We start from the raw sequence: 22271 nt of genomic DNA on the forward strand, positions 1-22271 counted from the left end.
GACTCCTTTGGTGCTTTGTGTTGGAGTGAATTGGAAGGGGACACACACGGGCATAGTGAAACAGGAGGCTTGGCGATGGTCCAAGTGAAAGAAGATGATGACTTAGACAGTAATGGGAATAAAATACAGAGAAACGGATAGACTGAAATATTTTAGAGAGAATTAATTGCATTTCAGGTGGATTGAAGTACAGGCTGAGAAAAAGGGAATTAAAGATAATACCCAGGTTTTCTGAGTTGAGCAGTTGGGTGGCTTGCTGAATTGAGGAAGATGGGGAGGGAAATCAAGAATCCTGGTAAACACATTTCTTAGATGCCTATGATGGCATCTAATGGAGATGTTAAGCAGGCTACTGTAAAAGAGACTTGGGCTCAGGGTAGAGGTCTGGGTGGGAGTCTAGGAGATGTAAATTTAGGAGTTATTGGCATAATATGGTATTTAAAGCTGTTGGAATTGGGTAGGATTTCTAGAAAGAGATGAAAAGATAGAACAAGATTGAGTCAATTTAAGGAATTTGAACCATGTCCAGATGGAAATGGGGAGTCATTGACAAAACTTAATCAGGGAGTTCACAGGATCAGGTTTGTATTGTAGAAGGATCTCTCTGTCCTCTGGTGTTACTTAGAGGCAGGCATGATTGGAAAGAGGGATCAGGAAAGATGCTGTTGCAGTAATTTTTTGGGAAATGATCTAGAAAAGCATTCAGTGGGATGGAGATAACTAGATGAACAGATCAAGAGATACTTTTGAATAGTGTGAACAAAACCTGGGGATTGATTAGAGGTGGGAATGAGAGCAAGGGCAAGGTTATGCCTCCCAAATTTCAGTTCAAAACCAGATGGATAAGGTGCCATTTTACTGAGATCGAGAACTTAGGAGACGAAGAGCTTGGGGAAGGGTAAAGACATATTGTTAATTTGAAGTACTTACTAGACACGTAAATCTAGATGGTCAGTAGACTTTTGTAAATTCATGTGTGAGCTGTAGGAGACCCAGCTGAGTGGACTCATCAGTCTATAAGCTGTCTCAGAGCCTTTGACACTGCTCAGATTAGCCAGGGATGATGAGTCCAGTGAGAAGAGAAAAGGGCCAAGGATGGAAACCTAGGGAACTTCCAATATTTCAGTCAATAAAGGGAGAGGAGTTTGCAAAAGAGGCCGAAAGAGGGCAGCCACGGAAGTAGAAGGAAACAAGGCAAAAGGGACATTCTCTGTTATATTCTAGACACTGGCTATTTCTTTCTGTGAACCCCACAAGCAGGTATTGGCCTCATCTCCCTTTTACAAAACACTATATTGGGACTCAGGTGAAATAACTTGGCCCAAGACACTTATCTAGAAAATAACAGAAGTTTGAAGGAATTTAAACAAAACCTTGGAGTATCCAGTGACTAACTACCCTTTGATCTTAAGCAAAAGGAGTGAATCGTGTGTGTGCATGCTCACACATACGTATATTTGTATATACATAGCCTGTCTCTGGGAGGTTCCAAAGCCGCTGGTAAGACTGAAGAGTGGTTGCCTCGGGTGGATCAGGGAGTGGTGGTTGGCCACTGGCCAGATGGATGTACTATATTGTGTACACTTTTATGCTCTGTATTATTGTCATAGAGTCTGTACTAAAGAGTTTGGCTCCACCCCCTTTTTTCATGCTTGATTGATGGCTGACAGCTTTCAGTCCCCACTATTCTTCTTCCCTTTTGCCCCACATCTGGGCAACCTGATGGGACAGCCTAGATGCTTCCTCCTTTGGCACCTGCAGGACCTTCCCGCGGTGCAAGTCCTGGCTCTTGCAGAGCAGAACCCTCAATTCCCACCTTACCATGGAGTCCCAGGCCACTCTCCTTCTGCTCTCTTAAGCCATTTGGACCTGTTAGCATCCTGCCCTGCTCTCCTCGGAGGGTCTCATTATGTGAATAATAAACATTTCTACGCTCTCTTGGTGTTCGTGTGGCCTCATTGGTCTGGACGTCTGAACCAAATTTGGGGTGTGTGTTGGGGGGAGGGCCCATTCTGCCTATGTCACAGCTGTAAGGCTGGACTAGTCTAATTCTGAATTTTCTAGTTCAAAAATATAAATTAACTAAAATGTTTTTATTTTCTTATTTTATTGTTTTCTTTTTATTTATTTATTTATTTTTTAACGAAAACATTTTTAAATGGTGGGAATAAAAAAGGTCCATGTACCAAAGTCCGAAGATTTTAAGATCTATGTGGGCCTTCTCCGCCATCTTTCTTGTTTGTTAGCTCATTAAAAAAACTGGAAAAGAAAAAAAAAAACTAAACTAAACTAAAACCTGTGCTCTTCCTTCCATGCTCTTCCATATCTCTAGAGATCAGGAAGGGGATTATTATTACGTAAAATATCAGAAAATTGAAAAGAAAAATTCCAAATGAATTTTTGAAGCTTTAGTGATGTTTTATGGGCTCTCCAGCTCTATAAAAATTTCATTTGTCCAATCTACTCTATTTTAAAAAATAATGGATGCTTACAATTAAAAAAACATCTATATGTGTGTATGTTGGTATGTATATACATATACATTTGTGTATATGTGTGTATACACACACACACACACACACACACACACACACACACACACACACATATCCAAGCAAGCTATTCCTAGGGAATAGTAAGCAGTACTCTAAGAAAATCCCAATTATATTTTGCATACTTATTTTTAGCATAAAATAATTGCCATGTTTTACCCCAATGTACAAACACAAAATGTTCTCATACATGCGTCTCATTACTCACCACGCCCCATCCTTACAGCTATTTGATGAGGAAACTACAGACCAGTGAGCTCAGATGATTTGTTAGGACTGGTAGGGAGCAGAACTGGGCCACCGACCAATGCCTCCGACTGCCATACTTCTTGACCCACATCCAGGAGACATGGTCATTATTTACTGATGTCAGTCATGATGATTGACAAAGACAGTAATTGAAGACAGTGATACTGTTGATCCATATCCCTGAATGCCCCTGATAGCCGCTAATTGTAGTTAAATGCCCTTGACCACATGATTTCTCTTAGACCAAAATTCCAATTTCCCCTCCTTGTCACACCCAGCAAGTAATGAGAATTCCATGACCTTTAGGCTTCCAAGCTGCCATTGGAGATCGAATTACTGACGTCTCTAGGCACTGGCTCAGTTAATCACATGGCTGCTGATTGTCTACTTTCCGTAGTAATACAGTTAGTTTGCTGAGGTCCTAAAAGGACAATACAGCTTTTGTAATAGCCTGATTTACCTAAAACTTCAGAACAGTATTTTGAGTCCTAACAGAGAAGCCCTAACATTTTAGCCAGTAAAGAATAACACATCAAGTGAAGGCTTTAGGAGAATGTGCCTCACGTAGTATCAGACACCTTTCCTAAGTTAAATCCATGGAGTACAGAATATTGTTATTCTGGAATGAAATACAATACAGTCGAAACCCTGTATAATTTATAAAGTTTCTCTTTAATTATTTATTTTTTTCAAGGAAGCTTGTAATCTTCACGCAGCCAAGCTTTCCACAATGATTGACCAAGTCTAATAAACTTGTAAATCATACATTTATTAATTTCACTTCATATGCAGTTTCTCTTCAGCGGATATAGAACAGGTTAACAAGGGTTCATATTGTAATAGTTCGTCCTAAGGCTTTTCAAGGATTGATGTCAGTAACTATGAGAAATGAAAAACACTTTCATCAAAATCCTATGAGTTGGTAGAAGCAATCAAGCTTGGAAAATGCAAGCGTGAGAACTGCAGGGGACAGGGCTGCTCATATAATTAAAAGTCTTCTTTTTCTTTTTAATTAATTTTTTTTCTTAGACGGAGAGAGACAGAGTGCAAGCAGGGGAGGGGCAGAGGGAAAGGGAGAGACAACCTGAAACAGGCTCCAGGCTCCGGGCCGTCAGCACAGAGCCCGATGTGGGGCTTGAACCCATGAACTGTGAGGTCGTGACCTGAGCCAAAGTTGGATGCTTAATAGACTGAGCCACCCACGTGCCACCAAAGTCTTGTTTTTCTTAAGTTGTCTGTATATAAAAGTTTCCAACACTGCCATCATTTGAATCCTAACATTTCCCCTGGGCTCGGTTGCTCCACTAAGGTGCTTAGTGGAAAGAAGGGAGAAGAGAGGGGAAAGGCCGTGGTTGGAGGAAGGGGTGGCAGTCAGGACAGGGAGGGTCTACCAGCCCTTTCCCTTGTGACTTTGAATAAGTCTGTGCTCATCTGGGCTGTACTTTCTTTTTCTGTACAGAGAGGTTTAGTGAAGATGGTCTCTAACAGCTGATTTCTGGGTTCAGTGTGCGTGCCCCTTTCTGACACATAATCACTTTCCATTGTCCTCTCTTGGGACTCCCTTCCCAACACACGTAAACGTGTACACACAACACACACAGACACACAGACACACACACAGACACACAGACACACACACACACACAAAACCGTGTACCTTAGAGCAGAGAAGCAGAGCAGAATCCAGAGGGAGTTCTGGAGCCAGCATGCCTCCCCAGGTGAACGCTTTTCAACATCCCCACTGTGACTCCCCCAGCTCGCTTAATTAAATTACAACATCCTCCAAAACAGTTTCTGCCTTGGAGTCTGCACAGCGCCTGAGTCCACTCTGATCTGCGGGCCCCCCCCCCCCCCCCCCCCCCCCCCGCCGGCAGAAACACTGATCTTTCTAAGAGGCAAATACAGTCATGTCACTCCCCTCCCTCTAACCATTCACTGGCTCCTCATTTCTCTATAGGTCCTAATATGGCATGTCGACCTTTTGTGATTTGATCCGTACTCTGTTTACTTACTCACTTTTCTTTCTCACTATTACTTTGTACTCAAAGCTCCAATCATGTTAAAGTTCCCCAGTTCCTAAAATTCCCTTGTTCATTCTCATTCCAGGTATAAATTCTCCTTCTGGTGAATCCTTACCCATTCTTTTTTTTCTTTTTTCCTTTTAATATGAAATTTATTGTCAAATTGGTTTCCAGCACTCATCCCAACAGGTGCCCTCCTCAATACCCATCACCCACCCACTCCTCCCTCCCACCCCCATCAACCCTCAGTTTGTTCTCAGTTTTTAAGAGTCTCTTATGTTTTGGCTCTCTCCCTCTCTAACCTTTCTTCTTCTTTTTTTTCCCTCCTCCCCCATGGTCTTCTGGTAAGTTTCTCAGGCTCCGCATAAGAGTGAAAACATATGGTATCTGTCTTTCTCTGTATGACTTATTTCACTTGGCATCACACTCTCCAGTTCCATCCACGTTGCTACAAAAGGCCGTGTTTCATTCTTTCTCATTGCCACGTAGTACTCCATTGTGTATATAAACCACAATTTCTTTATCCATTCATCAGTTGATGGACATTTAGGCTCTTTCCATATTTTGGCTATTGTTGAGAGTGCTGCTATAAACATTGGGGTACAAGTGCCCCTACTCATCAGCACTCCTGGATCCCTTGGGTAAATTCCAAGCAGTGCTATTGCTGGGTCATAGGGTAGATCTATTTTGAATTTTCTGAGGAACCTCCACACTGTTTTCCAGAACGGCTGCACCAGTTTGCATTCCCACCAACAGTGCAAGAGCCTTACCCATTGCTAATCTGCTCCTCATCTTCTCTCCCAGGGCAGTCTCCTACTTAGCCTTCAAATCTCAGCTTAGGTGCCATTTCCTCCAGGAAGCTCTCCCAGGTTGGGTTAGCTGCCCGTATGCTTGCTCTTGTCACAGCATTTCCTGCACTGAATTGTGATAGTCTGTGAGGGTCAGGACTTTGCCTTGTTCAAACCTGTGTCTCAAAAAAACCTAAAGCTGTTCTGAGACATAATGGGTATTCAATCAATATTTGTTAAACGAATGAACTTAAGAAATGACACGATCTAAACAACCTATCTCAAATCTTCGTAAACTGCAATAGACGAGAAATAGCAGGATAGAAGCGGCCACAGTTCCATGTGCAAGACTCCAGGGCATTGGGCTTATTAAAATGGGTGTTCAGAGAAGACGTGATGCAAAAGGGAACACGGGCAGGTCTTTCTTAAGGGGCCTGGCCTCCGTGTGTCCCCACGGTCCCAGGCCAGACCCACCGATTTCATGCTGAAATCGTGAAGCGCAAAAACCAACAACCAAGATGGCAAGAACAAAGGAAGACACTGTTCGCCTCAAAGTGGAAATTTGTGACAGGGCCCAGGAAGTCTGCCTGGGCCTTGTAGCTCTTCCAGTGGTTTCTAATAAACCAGGCTTTGTGTGAGTCTCACTGAGGCTGCACAGGGCCCAGTCCCAAGGCTCGTTCTCTCTCTGCTGGCCCGGCTGCCTGGCCTGGCTGCTGGGAGAACTTGTTAGCCATCATTGATTTCTTTGAGTTGGACTCCACTGAATTGGATTGCTTTGCTCTGCATTTTAAAAGGGGTGTTTTTCTTGAGGGAAGTTGGCACTGACTTGAAATTACAGAGTTTGAGACCATTCAGGATCCATAACTATCATTAATGTCCTTCACAGCACATGAGATTCCAACGATGGTTTTTTTTTTTAATTTTTTTTAACGTTTATTTATTTTTGAGACAGAGAGAGACAGAGCATGAACGGGGGAGGGTCAGAGAGAGGAAGACACAGAATCTGAAACAGGCTCCAGGCTCTGAGCTGTCAGCACAGAGCCCGACGCAGGGCTCAAACTCACGGACCGCGAGATCGTGACCTGAACCGAAGTCGGTCGCTCAACTGACTGAGCCACCCAGGCGCCCCCTAACGATGGTCTTAAAGAGGTAGAGAAAACTCAGTGTTTCACCCATGTGGTGGGAACAGAGTAGGGAAATAACACATTTCTATCTACTAATCAATCAACAAATCAGCATTGACTGGGCTCTTACCATGTGCCCAGTACGTGTGAGGCTCTGCCCGTGGATGGGAATAATGAAGTTAACAACTGTTGTGGGGGAAACTGGGTGCAAATCAAACATGCAGGTCCCAGGGGTTCCTCAGGACAGCAGTGCGGGACCAATGGGAAGCCTGGACCCGTGGGTGCAGATTGTGTTTTAAAATTCAAAGTACTGATTAAAAAAAAAAAACTAATAAAATTATGTATGAGAGGTATCATTGTCTTGATTTTATAGATGAAAACTAAGACTCAGAGAATTAAACCCGACGTGGACCCGAATTCGAAAACCAGTTCTCGCCATGACAAAGACATTGCTCTTATGTCATCATACTGCCCGGTTTGTACCTGCGTACCAAAAAGATGCACCTAGCTGAACTTTTGCAGTTGGGATAAAGGATGCCTTCAAGCAATCAGACTCCCTTTATTTCCAACGCAGTGTTAGGTTTTACTGGATGGCAATCCTGCAATGCCGTAACGTCCAGCAGATGTCAGCATTTACCATTCTTTGACTACCTCGGGTCTTGGCGTTTACAAAGTTTTAGGGCTCAAGAGCCTGTCTTGCTCTTGGGCTCCCCAAAATTGCTATTGCATCTGGGCGCGAGGTGGGGAGCTGTGTGCCAAGAGGGTGCAGCTGAGCGCCGAGTCTTGACTCCGTGAGAAGGCATTTGAAACTGTCACGAGCCTTCATTTTTTTTCTCCTCTCTTTTGTGATTTCATGTTTCTAAAAACCAGCTCATTTCTTTTCTTTTTTTTTTTTTTAAGATGTTTATTTATTTTGAGAGAGAGAGTGAGAGCGCATGCTGTGCGAGTTGGGGAGGGAGAATCTCAAGCAGGCAGTGCGGAGTCCGATATGGGGCTCGATCCCATGACCCTGGGATCATGACCTGAGCTGAAATCAAAGAGTCAGAGGCTCAAGTGACTGAGCCACCCAGGCGCCCGAAAACCAGCTCATTTCTGATGGATGAGCCAAGGAGACTTCTAACCTGGCCTTTGGCCAAGGTTGCACAGAGAGAGAGGAGGCTCTCGGAGTGCCAAGAGGACGCCGGGAATGCCGCGGCGTCTCTGTAATCAGCAGCAGCAGCCGGTGCCAGATGCAGCTGGGATTTGGCCCAGCCTGGAGTGTGGCTTCTGAGAAGGGGCCAGAAATAGCCCCAAACACCAAGGTTTCTCTTCTGTACAGCTTTTAGATGCCTCAGGTTACACCCCTGCAAGGTCTTCCTGTGGCCCTAACCTTAGAATGCCTTACAGATTTGGTGAGAAGGAACGATCTATTAAATATATTTACATCTAAGTGCAAATGAATTTGAACTTGAATTTTTTTTTTTTTTCTAGTGAGAAAAACCAGGCCAGACTGAGAAAATGAGTTGCCTCAGGTATGCCTGGAAATGTGAGAGAAGCGTCTTGGGAAGGGGAGAGGGGAGAGTGAGAATGGCAAACTTCCGTGATCTCCTAGTCTGTGCCTGGGAGACCTTCTTTTGCTTCCTGTCTCCCACACCCTCCGCCTCTTCACCTTGCCCATCTCAAGTGCTGTAAAGAATGCACAAAAGGCAATGATTGGTTCCCCAAAACCTGCTCCCTCAGGGGCCACCACAAGGTGGAAAATGCTGGCTTTCTTTTCCAAAATTGCAACTCTAGGACAGGGGAAGCTTACCGACCTTAATGACACCAGTAAGTTGTTGGAAATAGTCGGTTTGCCACTATTTTAAAGAAAAGACAAACACAGAAAGAAGGAAGCAAGAGTGCCTGGCTTTTATTTGCTAACCGTGTATGCTTATTGTTCAATCCGGCCACCTTTCTCTGTAACAAACGTGTCTACACAATTAAGTGCATGTCCTCCTTGGATGCTGCTGATGGTAACAAAGCTCTCTCCTTGACTGAAAACTTAAAACAATATACCCTTCAGAACATGTGACATTCTGGGCAAATGGTCACAGATGAAAGTCTTAAATAAATGGGGCTCAGTCCAACTTGCAGAAGCAGAGAGAGCAGATTCATCACAGAATGGAGAAATGTGGTGTGAAATTGGTAATATCAAATGCTTTGATCATTTCTTTCTAGTAATGTTTTATTCATTCCATTTGGTCCTTTCTGCTTAACCATTCTTACATAACCTCGAGCAGCCTTTAATGATAATTTGTAGGTAAAATTATTCACGTAGCAGTGTGTCTGGGCTATTAGACACACTGGACCTGAACTGGATCAATCTGGCCTGACTCAAGGGAGCATGGAAGGTCACATCAAACCTCACCGTCCACCATGTCTGGTGGGGGAAAGGGTTTGTCTGGGACTAGGCTCCAGTCGCTGGGGGAGACCACTCACAGATCTTTGCTAAATAGGGGATAAACAGAGGAGATGTGTGGTGCTGAACTGTCTTTCTAGCACCTTCCACAGACTCCTAGGCTCAGGTTCCTGAGCGGCCGGGCTCCTGCCTTCCCGCTGTCTCTTTTTATCTTCTGGTCACACACAGTCTGAAAAGTTCGTTACCAAAATGCGTTGAGACTATGCTTATGATATTTTAGTTCACGTTTAGGTCTTATTTCAAATAAAAGCCCTTGGAATGGTCTATCCGTTGAAAATGAAGCCTTACAATTTTTAGTGCTGAGAATTCAAAATTCTATAAGCAAAATATATATTCATATGGAAAAACATATTTGGTTACATCATTGATGTCAGATTCAATTACTTATGTACTCTGCAATTTGGGTTTCGTTATTGAATATTTGAAATCTATTCCAACAGTCACCGCGTGGCTTAAGCTGTCTTATTCAGACAGAATATTGTCTGTCAGCATATTTGCTTCATTTAAAAATTCCTTTTCTCCGTCTTTTTAAATGCAGTAACTGTGAAACCATTCTACCAAAGTTTCCAAAATAAATGGCCAGATGACACAAACCTGATCTGAATTGCTTTTACCCACAGAATAGAGATACATGGTTCAGACAGAACGTATAACAACAAGTTTACAATCAAACGTTCCCAGTAAAGTTCACCTACATCTCTACCTTGCAAGAAGGCAAAACTTTAATGTAAATTTCCTAAGATATTTGCAGTGATTTTATGGTTTTGTGAAGGCTGGCTTGATTTTCTTTTATTTGTTTACTACACCCAATGTGGGGGTTGAACTCACAACCCTTAGGTCAAGAGTCACGTGCTCTTCTGAGCCAGCCAGGCGCCCCAAGGCTGGCTTGGTTTTGACAGGAAAGCCAACAACATGATTTTATGAGATCTTTTGAATAGGGAAAATGAGCCTTAGATATCTTTTTTTCCTAACCATTAATTTAAAATCTGAGCATTTATGAGATTTGGGGGGGGGGGGGGTGGGTGGGAAGGGGGAAGCCCAAACAGTGTGAGGCCAACCAGGGCAGTATGTTTTTTTAGACTTCCAGACAGGATCTTTTGCCATTTTTAAAGATTTTTCTGAAAGGTCAGTTGTGCTATCCAGTGGATGTCTGAACCGTGTGCTAACAGCTCCCACTGTGGTATAAATAGATATATGGAAAGTTGTATTTGTGTATTTATGAGTCTATTTGTTGCTTAATTTCAAAGGGTAAATTCTAACCTCCAGGCTTTGAGATGAAATCTTTTTATTATGTGTATTTTCAAATAAAACCCGGAGCGAATATACTCGTGAACTCTCGTATGTATCACTCAGTATTAGCATTATTGCCAATTCTGTTTCATCGTTCCCCCTGACTCCCCACTTCCCCTGTCATTTTGAAGGAAGTTGAAGGTCACATGTCTTTCTTCTGAAACCATTTCTGCTTGCCTCTTAAAGGATTTTTTTTTTTTTTAAAGCATAACCAGTCTCTTCTGACTTCCTTTTACTGGACGTGAGGAGTAGGACCCATGTTTCCGATCTCCCTTCCTCTTGTATCTGTGAATCCAAATGGAATTGTGAGCCCCTTCCCCCATTTGTGTCTCCTTTTTATAATATAACCAAACTTTTAAACAATAACCACCTTTTGCAGTCACTTTTTACATCGAACACCTCCATCTGAGGGACCGTTTCAATAATTACCATCAATCCTTCCCAACCGGGACTGCCTCATATTTGAATTCTTATTTTGCCCTCATTTATCATGGCTCTGAAACATATTTCCACGTGATTTGTGCAGGAAGTGTGGCTGTGTCAGAACCCATACACTTGCCTCTCTTAAAATGTCTCTCTCTCTCGAGCGAGCGAGCAAGGGCAGGAATGACACTGGCTTGGGACATAAAGTTTTTTTCTTCAAAGCTCTCCTGCTGTAAATCAGTTTGTCTTCAGTTATTTATTTAGTGCTTCAGAGATTTATAAGATCTATAAGATTTCCAAGAAGAGGAGCACTGTTAGTGCTCGATTAGGACTCTGTGGTGGTGCCACAGTACCCTGGAAGTTAAGACGTTTCCTGCCAAGTGAAATAAGTGAGAGAAATAAAGATACCGTATGATTTCATTCATATCTGGAATTTAAGAAAAACAAATAAGCAAAGAGAAAGAGAGAGAGAGGCAAACCAAGAAACAGACTCTTAAGTATAGAGAACACACTGGTTCCCAGAGGGGAGGTGGTGGGGGTTGCTGGGGGAAACAGGTGATGGGGATTAAGGAGGGCACTTGGGATAAGCACCGGGTGTGGTCCGGAAGTGGCGAATCGCTATATTGTGCACCTGACGCTAATATTACACTGTATGTTAACTAACTGGAATTTAAACAAAAACTTAGAAAGAAAAGACGCATTGGGGAATTCCGGGACACCTCCAAGGAACAGGGACTTACTACTGCACGTCGTCCCTGGCGCTGAGTGTTGTGTGAATCATAACGCCCAGGAAGCCACCCAGAGGCATCAGTTTTAGAATCACCGCCCCATTCATTTGTGTTTTCAGGAACTCTAGGCTTCCATTCTCAAGAACAAAAGCACACTTGGGCTACATGAGAAAACTACCTAATGCCAGATATCCTTTAACCCATTCTCATTCAGAAAAACTTCCGAAGAGCAAAGAAATACCTTAAAGTACTATTGATCTTTGCCAAAACAAATCACTTTGCAGCACCAGTGGAGATGTTGGCCTCTGAAAATAGAATCCAATGGCAAAAACCTAATTTTTAAAAAAAATTTTTTTACATTTATTTATTTTTGAGAGAGAGAGAGGGAGACACAGAATGTGAAGCAGGCTCTGAGCCATCAGCACAGAGCCCGAGGCGGGGCTTGAACCCACGAACTGTGAGATCATGACCTGAGCTGAAGTCGGACGCTCAACCAACTGAGCCACCCAGGCACCCCAAAAACCTAATTTTTAATGTAAAACCCTCAAAGATAATTATTTAAATGTCTAAGTAAATGGCAAACATGACCAAAACTTGTATTTAAAATTTTAATCTGAAACTTTGAGGAATAGAACTCATGTGGATTTTTCTGGTACATTGTTATTTTCAGAATAGAAGAATCTTTGGTTTTGGGGCACCTGGGTGGCTCAGTCAGTTAGGCATCCGACTTCAGCTCAGGTCATGATCTATCTCACAGTCGGTGGTTTTGAGCCCCGCGTCGGACTCTGTGTCTCTTCTCTGTCTCTGCCCCTCCCCTGCTCACGCTCTGCCTCTCTCTCTCTCAAAAATAAATAAATATTAGAAAAAATTTTAGAAAAATCTTTAGTTCCAGTGTGGAAAATAAAACGTTGGGTGTTAGTAAGCAAGCACTTGGTTTGTAGATATTCCCATTGGAGGGAAGAGTCGCATTTTCTCAGAAGCCTCCTTTATGATAATTCATGACAAGTAATTAATGGCTGGTTTTTTTTTTTTTTTTTAATTTTTTTTTTCAATGTTTATTTATTTTTGGGACAGAGAGAGACAGAGCATGAACGGGGGAGGGGCAGAGAGAGAGGGAGACACAGAATCGGAAACAGGCTCCAGGCTCCGAGCCATCAGCCCAGAGCCCGACGCGGGGCTCGAACTCACGCGAGATCACGCGAGACCTCGCGAGATCGTGACCCGGCTGAAGTCGGACGCTTAACCGACTGCGCCACCCAGGCGCCCCTTAATGGCTGGTTTTTAACTTCAGAGGATTGGCTTTTTGAAATCAATTGAAAAGCACAGATACATATTATACATTCTTTCATGTATGCATGCATATGTACATATTTTTAAAAAATATACATGCTTTTCTGAAGTATAAGGAATGCCGTACTCCTTTTGTAGTCATCCGAGTTTTCTCTTACAAGTGGGGCCAAGTGGGAGGTGTGGTGGGAATGGTGAGGCCTCTCGTACCTGGGTCATCTCTGTGATCTAATGTAAACCTCCTTTGCGATCACATTGGCCACGTGCCCAGCTCTGATCAGGGTGAACGTGAATGGAAGTAATGACATTCACCTCCCTCAGAGGGAGTTAAGCTTCCTTTCCCACTCTCCCTTTCCTAAGTATGCCTGGAGAGTGACTTTGGATCTACGACGTGACAGAGCCACCGAGATGGAAGCAGTGTGAGTCCGGGGTCACTGGGTAGAGTCTGACCTACCCCAAACTGTGGCATGACTGAAAAATATGCTTTTATTGTTAAGTCACTGAGATTTGAGGGGTGTAGCTGTTACTGCAGCATGAACTGGCCTACCCGACTGATACAGACTGAGTTGTCTGAGTTGGGCTGTTTGCACTAAAGATCTAATATTTCGTGGGATGCCTGGGCGGCTCAGTCGGTTAAGCGTCCGACTTCGGCTCAGGTCATGATCTCGCGGTTTGTGGGTTTGAGCCCCGCGTCGGGCTCTGTGCCGACAGCTCGGAGCCTGGAGCCTGCTTCACATTCTGTGTCTCCCTCTCTCTCTGTCCCTCCCCCGCTCACGCTCTGTCTCTGTCTCTCAAAAATGAATAAATGTTAAAAAAATTTTTTTGAAAAATCTAATATTTTGTGTCTGGTGTTTTTGTCAGCCAAGGAGAAACATTTATTTGTTATTCGTGAAAACATTTCTTAAATTTTATGAAAATTATATGAGGGATTTTAGCAGTTACTTTTTGCCATTCACTTTGAAATCGATCACTGTTTCACTTCTTACTTTGGAAGGCATGAGCTGGTGGTCTCTTAGATCTTCATCAAGGTAAGAGAGAGTCCAAATGAGCCACATAAGCAAAACTCTGGGATGATAACCATACACTTTATGATAAGCTGAAATGTTATTTGACTTTATTTTTGTTTGGCTCTTAATGTGACACGATTGCCCTGGGTTCTGTGAGCTAGTAATTGAGGAACTTTTTCACCTTTCCGAAGACTACACCCATGGGCTCCCTTAAGGTCCTCATCAAAGGAAGGCAATACACAGATGGCTCATGGAAAGCCCTGAACCTGGAGTCTGGTGAGCCATCCCACCTTTGAGTTAAAGACAGTCATGCTCGTGGTGAGCATAGCATAATGTATAAAATTGTCAAATCAGTATGCGGTACACCTGAAACTAATATAACATTGTACTTCAATAATAATAATAATAATAATAATAACAATAATAATAATACTTTGCTATACTCATCTAGAGACCCCCTATAATAGGTTCTGGAGGATTGCCAATTAACATTTGCATGCGAACTATAGAAGATATAATCACAACAACATGCTTCCAAATGAACCTTTTTCTCAAGAGGTTTGTGAACATCTTAAGTGTTAAACTAATTACTACAGGAGTCGTTTCAGAGGGCTGTCAAAAAAAAAAAAAAAAAAAGAAAAAGAACTAATTTTATCCCCACCGAACTTACTCTTTCACAAATGGAGGCAGGACAAAATAATTTTGTCTTCTGAGTACATTCATGTTGAGGTATTGGATACTAGAAGCATAATTCCTTTTTACTAAGATTTTTTTTTTCTCTTCTTTTCTGTATCCTTTTCATCACACAAAGCACCATTGTCTTTGTAGCTACCCTTTGGGGCCTTGACATTTATTTTTCTCCTTTCAGTGTATAACGTCTCGAAACAAGTGCTTTGATCAGCTGCTCAGGGGATCACACGTCTGGAACAGGAGGGCACTTAGAAGCCTGTGCTCTTAGAGGCGCATTGATGTTGGAATGATATGAAAAATAATTTCGTGGAGGGGTGCCAGGCTGGCTCAGTCTGTAAAGCATGCGACTCTTGATCTCCAGGTTAAAAAAAAAATAATTTTGTGGAAGGAACTTTCTTGTCTAAGCTCCGACCATTTTCATTACCGAAGAGGGATGCCTACACATATACACACAATAAATCTGTATCGATAGATGGATTTGACTTCTTGCCAGTGTGGCTTTTTACTTTCTCTCTTTCTCATGTCTGTCACTTAGGAAGCGATTAGCCCAGGGGACACCCTACATTCCACTAGCACTCCTTGTCCTGAATGAAAGAAAGGGAGCAAAAATCCTGATGGAGAAAAATATGATGATGAAGACAGGTGCGTGATTATATATGCGGGGGTATGAATTTATTCTGTAGTAAATTAGTGGTGCATGTTGGAGTACTTTAGGCTGAATGCACAAAGAAAACCCTATTAAGAAATCTGGCTTCAGGCCCATGAAATTATGGTCTGCTTTGTAAATCACTGTCAGAAGCCACTGAATTAGTAAAGAAATCAGTACCAAAAAAACCTAGGTTCAAATCACCACTCAGCTGACTTCATACAACGTAACCAACCAGTGTTTCTGAACTTGGGTTCTCATCTCTAAAACAGGTCTAATGACATCAGTGCTACTGATCCAGTGAAATCGGTTCGAAATGAAAAGAACAACCAGAAAAACCACGACGAAACACGCAGGCAGTGCTCTGTGGGTATCATCAGTCTACCGGCCTTTGGGGGTTTGTTTTCTTTTAACTTTCTATTTTGAAATCATTATAGATTCATAGTAAGTTCCAAAAGAGAACGTGCAAAGTGGTCCCAGGCACTTTTCACTTAGCTTCCCCAATGGAAACTGCACGACTGTTGTATAACATCAAAGCCAGGAAACCCACATTGGTACCATTCATAGAACTTACTCAGATTTCGCCAGTTTTATAAGCACTCACTTGTGTGTGTGTGCATGAGCGCGTGTGTGTGTGTGCACTACTCCCAAAGAATCTTATCACATCTGTACGTTTCTGTCCCCACCACTGAAATCAGGAGAAAGAACTGTCCCACCCCAAAGTTCCCCCAGTCTTTGGCAACCATGAATCCATTCTCGAACTCTATAATTTCATTTCAAGAATGTTATATAAATGGAATCATACTTTACTCGGCTTTCTGGGATCATTATTTTTTTTCACTCTGCATCATTCCTTTGAGATGATCTAAGGGACATATATCAATAGTTCATTCCTTTTGTGTATCAACAGTTGATTCTTTTTGTTGTTGTTGTTGCAAGGGTTTCCTTAGCATTCCATAGCGTGGATGTACCACAGTCCTTCATTCAACTTTTGAAGGACTTTGGGGATGTTTCTAGTTTTTGGCTGTTCTGAATGAAGCTGCTGTGAGCGTTAGCATACGAGATTTTGTGTAAACATGAGTTTTCATTTCTCTGGGATAAAGGGCCAATAGCGAAATAGGTGGGCCATATGACGGTTGCATGTTTGGGTTTGAAAGAAACTGCCAAATTGTTTTCCAGACTGGCTGTACCACTGTGCATTCTTACCAGGAGTATATGGGTCATCTAGTTTGTCTACATCCTTGCCAGCACTTGTTTTTTTTTCAGTTTTTCATTTTAGTCATCCTGATAGGTATGATATTTGATCAAATGATATTTGATCGTGTTTTTAGTTTGTGTTTTCCTTGGGGCTATGATGTTAACTATCTTTTCGTGGGTTTATTTGCCATCTGTATATGCTCTTTAATAACATGCTAATATTCTAGTTGGATTGTTTGTTATTTTATCCCAGAGTTCTGAGAGTTCTTTACATAGTCTAAACACAAGGCCTTTGTCAGGTATACGGTTTGCATATATTTTCTCAAAGTCTGTAGCTTGTCTTTTTATCCTCTTAATAGGCGTTTTGGCAGAGCAAAAGTCTATTTTTGATATTTTGAGGTTCGACTTATTAATTTTTCCTTTGTGGACTATACTTAAAAAAATTTTTTTAAACATTTATTTTTGAGAGACAGAGAGAAACAGAGCATAAGCGGGGGAGGGGCGGAGAGAGGAGGGAGAGGGGGAGACACAGAATCGGAAGCAGGCTCCAGGCTCCGAGCTGTCAGCACAGAGCCCAACGCGGGGCTCAAACTCACGAACCACGAGATCATGACCTGAGCCGAAGGTGAACACTTAACCGACTGAGCCACCCAGGTACCCCTCTGGACTATACTTCTGATGTCTAAGAACTCTGCTTAGCCTTAGGTCACAAAGCTTTACAAAAAATTGTTTTTCCAAGAAGTTTTATAGTTTTCCTTATGGTTGTACTTTTCAAGTCCGTGATGCACTTTGAACTAATTGCTGTTTAAGGTGTGAGGCTTAGGTTTAAGATTTTTTTTTAATGTTTTTATCAATGGCCTCTAGACATCTAGACACGTTCTAGCCCGATCACTCCCTGCCTACTTTCCTACATTTCTAGACATTATTTCACATTCCATCTCTTTCACTCTTTCATTAGGCCATTTTCAGTTGCTCATACACCATCCTAACTTCTTACTTCCTTAATGATTGAAAGATTGTAATTACGTGGATGTCCTCTACCGTTGACATAAGTCACGCCGATAATATGATCATATGCTGATACGTTTGTCTTTCCCACTATACTGGAAGTCTGTTGAGAGGAAGGAGCACATCTTTCTCAAAACCTGGCTCAGGTTTTGCAGATCATGTGGATACGGTCATATTTGTAGAATTAAAAGGAGATGAGTTCTACCCTCCTTGTATATGCTGGACGAGGGACGTGTTCACCTATGTGACTGTCTCTATTCAGATGCGACAAAAAAGATGTTTTGAAGAGGCAGAACTGATTGGAGAGAGCAGTGGCATCCCGGCAGGATCACTCCTGACTGCTCACACCTGGGCTGTACAGGCTGGAACCTGTTATGAGGTCAGGATGGCAGGTAGGTTTGCCTGGTGTTGGTGGTACATTTGATTCCAGGATGCTGTGGGAAGAGGCTGCTGACTCACAAATGCTTTTCCAACTCATTTGTCTAGGATTCTGCTTAAAGCATACCCCTCCATACAATGAGAACTTTGCAATTACATGTGTGTGCGCACCTATGTGTATATCACGTGCACACACAAAACGTACATTGCTGTTCCCCAGAGTAGCCTCCAAGGTCTACCTTTCAGAAATCTCTTTTGCATTTAGGCTTAGATGCCCATCAATGAAGGGCTTCTGGCCGGTATATCCATTTCATTTTAGTTTCCTAAAGACCCAGTGCTCAGGTGATAACAGGGGCTTGAAGTTTCACAACATCTGTCTGAAAGCTCAAAAATGAAGGTCAGTACATTTCTACAGAAAAACCTTTTTAATGACTTAGTGAAAAACACCACACTTGGGGCAACCGGGTGGCTCAGTCGGTTGAGTGTCCGACTTCGGCTCAGGTCATGATCTCGTGGATCGTGCGTTCGAGCCCCGCGTCGGGCTCTGTGCTGACAGCTCAGAGCCTGGAACCTGCTTCGGATTCTGTGTCTCCCTCTCTCTCTTTGCCGCTCCCCCGCTTGTGTTTTCTCTCTCTCTCAAAAATAATTTATAAAAACAAACAAGCAAACAAAAGCAGTTGTCTTGTGCCAGTTGGTTAAAATAACATGACTGACGAGAAATCATGATTATGATCAGGATATGAGCCATAGTAAAAGGATAGATAAATGTTTTGGTGTTAAAGTATTTGGATAGGTTTGCGGTAGTACGATTGCAGCATTGAATTCTGAGCTCTGATCATGGGAGGACAGTAACACATACTCATTCCCCTCCACTCTGAATAATCTTTTACGAGATGATTCTATTAATAGTTAAGAGGATTTACAGGCTTAAACTGCAAGGATACACACCACACTGAGCAGGGAAATTGTCACTGTTTGGGGAAATGATGTTATCTATTGATAGACATCCACGCTTCGAAAATTCACCTTAAGAAACTGTGAATTTAGGAAAAACATCCCTTAGCTTCTTAATGTTCTTACGTTCCTGCAATGTTTTATCAGTTTTTTCTCAAGCAATTTCTGTAGAAAGTGGTCGATAATTTTTCTTTCATTACTACACGCGATATAATTTTTATTTCGGAGAAAAACATCTAAGCCACAATAGCCACAAAACATCAATAGGCATAAGAAACTATGGCTGAGTTTCCTGCCTTTGAAAACATTACCTCCTGAAACAAACAAATAATAAATAGGTAAGCATTTGTCTTAGTAAAGGGAAGCTGCATAGGTTGGAGAAAACTGGACAGAGAAGTTAACTAATTATCAAGGTTCTAGTTTTTCTCTTGGGGTCGGCTTGAAAACATTTTGATAAATTGTCAATAAGATAGAGTAATAGCTCACTGAGCCAAAGCTTGCTTATGGTTTTATAATCTTTCCAGATAAACCTTTTCCTTGTCAAGAAAGCATCATGGACGGTGGAGATCATCTTACCTTGACGTCACGCACAGCCTCGGGGCTTCCTTCATTTTCCATGGTCTGGTGAATATTTGCATTATATCCCTCAGCCCTAGGCAGGGGCAGAAATTGCTTCCACATAGATGGCCTGGAGAAATGTTTCTGGAGGCACTGTTGGTTGTCTTGGGAAGGACTGGGCATGTTTTTACAGTAAAGCTCCAAATGAGTCCTGCAGCCTGATTTTAACAACACTAGCCCAGGGTCCACTCTATTTCTCTTCGTTTGGCCAATGCTGGGCCATCCGTCAGTCAGCCAGGGAACCTCTGTGGAAAGTTACACTATTTGAAACAAAAGGCTTATCTGTTAGGTGGATCAGCAGTTTATCCACGGTTCTTTAGTGTTCTATTCCAGGTAGAGCCTCCTATTTTGAATGTCTAGGTATGTTATGACTGCCCCCTACTGGCAGAAATATACTACTAATTCAAATTTAATCCTAAAATTGAAAGAAATGATTTAAGCGATCTATCACTTAGGATATAATGATAAAATACATTGCTTCGCCATATTCTGCATTAGTTGTGTGAGACACAGACTAGGGCCTGATAATCTTGGGCTATGCAGTCGAGAGATAGGTGGTCTGCCTTAATCTATGAAGGTTTCTTAAAAGGTCATTTTAGCAGGAGTCAGTTTTGTGGCTAGAAATGTATGCTCAACTCATACCCAAACTGAAGCCCAAGGATTATTACACTTCTTGATTGGTGTCATGTAGGATGAAAGTGATTTTTCTTATGAGGTAACTAGTCATCTAATGATTAAGCCAAGAGTTGGCTTCTAACATCATACTGCACATTTGTAAAGTGTATAAAGTAAAGTGTGTAAAATGACCCCAGGGCCCCAGAATTGGTATATGAAACAAACACAATCCCTATAAACATCTTGGCTTCCTTTTTTTTTTCTTTTTGCAGAAATTCATGAATTGATTCTAAACTTCACATGCAGTTGTAAGGGACTTAGAATATCCAAAACAATCTCATAAAAAGAAGAGCAGGGTTGGAGGATTCACATTTCTCAATTTTTTTTAAACGTTTATTTATTTTTGAGACAGAGAGAGACAGCATGAACGGGGGAGGGCCAGAGAGAGAGGAAGACACAGAATCCGAAGCAGGCTCCAGGCTCTGAGCTGTCAGCACGGAGCCCTACGCGGGGCTCGAACTCACAGACCACAAGATCATGACCTGAGCCGAAGTCGGACACTCCACCGACTGAGCCACCCAGGCACCCCACACATCTCTCAATCTTAAAACTTACTATAAAGCCACAACAGATCAACAGAACAGAATTGAGTCTACAGGTAAATCCGTACGTCTACGGTCAGTTGGGCTTTGACAAAGTGCCAAAATAATTCAATGGAGGAAAGAATTGTCTTTCCAACAAATGGTGTGGAACCCCTGGACAGCTCCAGGCAGAAGCTTAAGTTGATGTTCTACCTCACACCACATAAAACATTAGCTCAAAATGAATCCTAGACCTACATGTAAGAGCTGAAGCTATAAAACTCATTTTCTTAGAGGAAAATGTAGGGGTAAATCTTCGTGGCCTTGGATTAGGCAAAGCTTGTGTAAGTACAATATCAAAACTCAAGGCACGAAAGAAAAAGGCCGGTAAACTGGACTTCATCAAAATGGAAAACTTTGATTTTCTAAGAACATCGTCAAGAAAGTAAAAAGATAACCCACTAGGAGACAATATAGAAAACCACATATACATAATAAAAGAATTTTATCCAGAAAATATAAAGAGGTCTTCCAGCTAAAAATCAAAGGGGCACCTGGGTGGCTCAGTTGGTTGAGTGTCCAGATTCGGCTCAGGTCATGATCTTGTGGTTTGTGAGTCTGAGCCCAGCACAAGGCTCGCTGCTGTCGTGCAGAGCCTGCTTCGGATTCTCTGTCTTCCTCTCTCTCGGCTCCTCTCCTGCTCACACACTCTCTCTCTCTCCAAAATAAAAATTAAAAAAAGTTAAAAAACCCCAGAAGTTAACTAAAAATGGGTGATGGGTCTAAATAGACGTCTCTCCAGAGAAGGTACACAAATGGCCAATAAGCCCATGAAAAGATGCTCAACATCATTAGCCACTAGGGAAAAGCAAGTCGAAATCACAACGATTTTACATGTAATAGGTTGGCTTTCATCAAAAAGACAGACAAGGACAAATGATGTTAGCGAGTATGTGGAGAAAATGGGACTCTCATGCATTGCCAGCGGAAACATAAAATGTTGCAACCACTTTGGTAAACAGTTTGGCACTTCCTCAAAACGTTCGACACAATTACCCTAAGACCCAGCAATTTCCTCCTACGTGTCCACTGAAGCCAGAGAAGTGAAACGTGTGTTCACATAAAGGCCTGCATAGAAATGTCCAATAACTGGAATCAACCCACATGCCCATCAACTGATGAACCAAGTGAAGTAAATCTGTACAATGGAATATGACTCAGCAACAGAAAGGAATAAAGTTCTGACACAGGTTGTAACATGGATAAATGTCAAAAACATGCATAGAAAAGCCAGTCACAAAAGACCACATCGCGTGTGATTCCATTTATGAGACAATGTCCGGAGTAGGCACATCTAGAACGTAGATTAGTGGCTGCCTGGGGCAGGAGGGTTTGGGGGAGAAATGGGGAGTGACTACCAATGAATCAGAGGTTTCTTTTTAGCGTGACAAGAATGTCATAAAACTGATTTCAGTGATCGTTTCAGAACCCCGTGAATACCCTAAAAACCATTACGTTTGTATATGTTAAACGGGTGAATTAATGGCGTGTGAATTCGATCTCAATGATGCCGTTGAACTTTTTATGAAAAGAGAGGCAACTGCTTCAAGCGACCAGATGTTTCAGCGCAAGTGCGGTACGTAAGTATCTGGATGGGTCTGTTCCCTGGGGTCAGTTG

The 22271-nt window shown here is 42.3% G+C and overlaps 1 protein-coding gene across 2 annotated transcripts in view; it reads right to left on the reverse strand.

The window, feature by feature from the left end:
- RGS20 (regulator of G protein signaling 20) overlaps positions 1–19724 on the reverse strand; it is an 86074-nt gene extending 66350 nt beyond the window's left edge. Inside the window, exon 1 of one of the 2 annotated variants that reach the window (XM_086695001.1) lies at positions 19356–19724. In XM_086695001.1, coding sequence (XP_086551127.1) covers positions 19356–19520 — 165 coding nt within the window. In that variant the 5' untranslated portion in view covers positions 19521–19724. The remainder of the gene's footprint in view (positions 1–19355) is intronic. The other variant, XM_025922857.2, reaches the window with a different exon arrangement.
- Between the last annotated feature and the right edge of the window lie 2547 nt (positions 19725–22271).

This window comes from Puma concolor, chromosome F2, assembly GCF_028749965.1.
Source record: "Puma concolor isolate L17-30 chromosome F2, mPumCon1.1.hap2, whole genome shotgun sequence".
Classification (NCBI taxonomy): domain Eukaryota; kingdom Metazoa; phylum Chordata; class Mammalia; order Carnivora; family Felidae; genus Puma; species Puma concolor.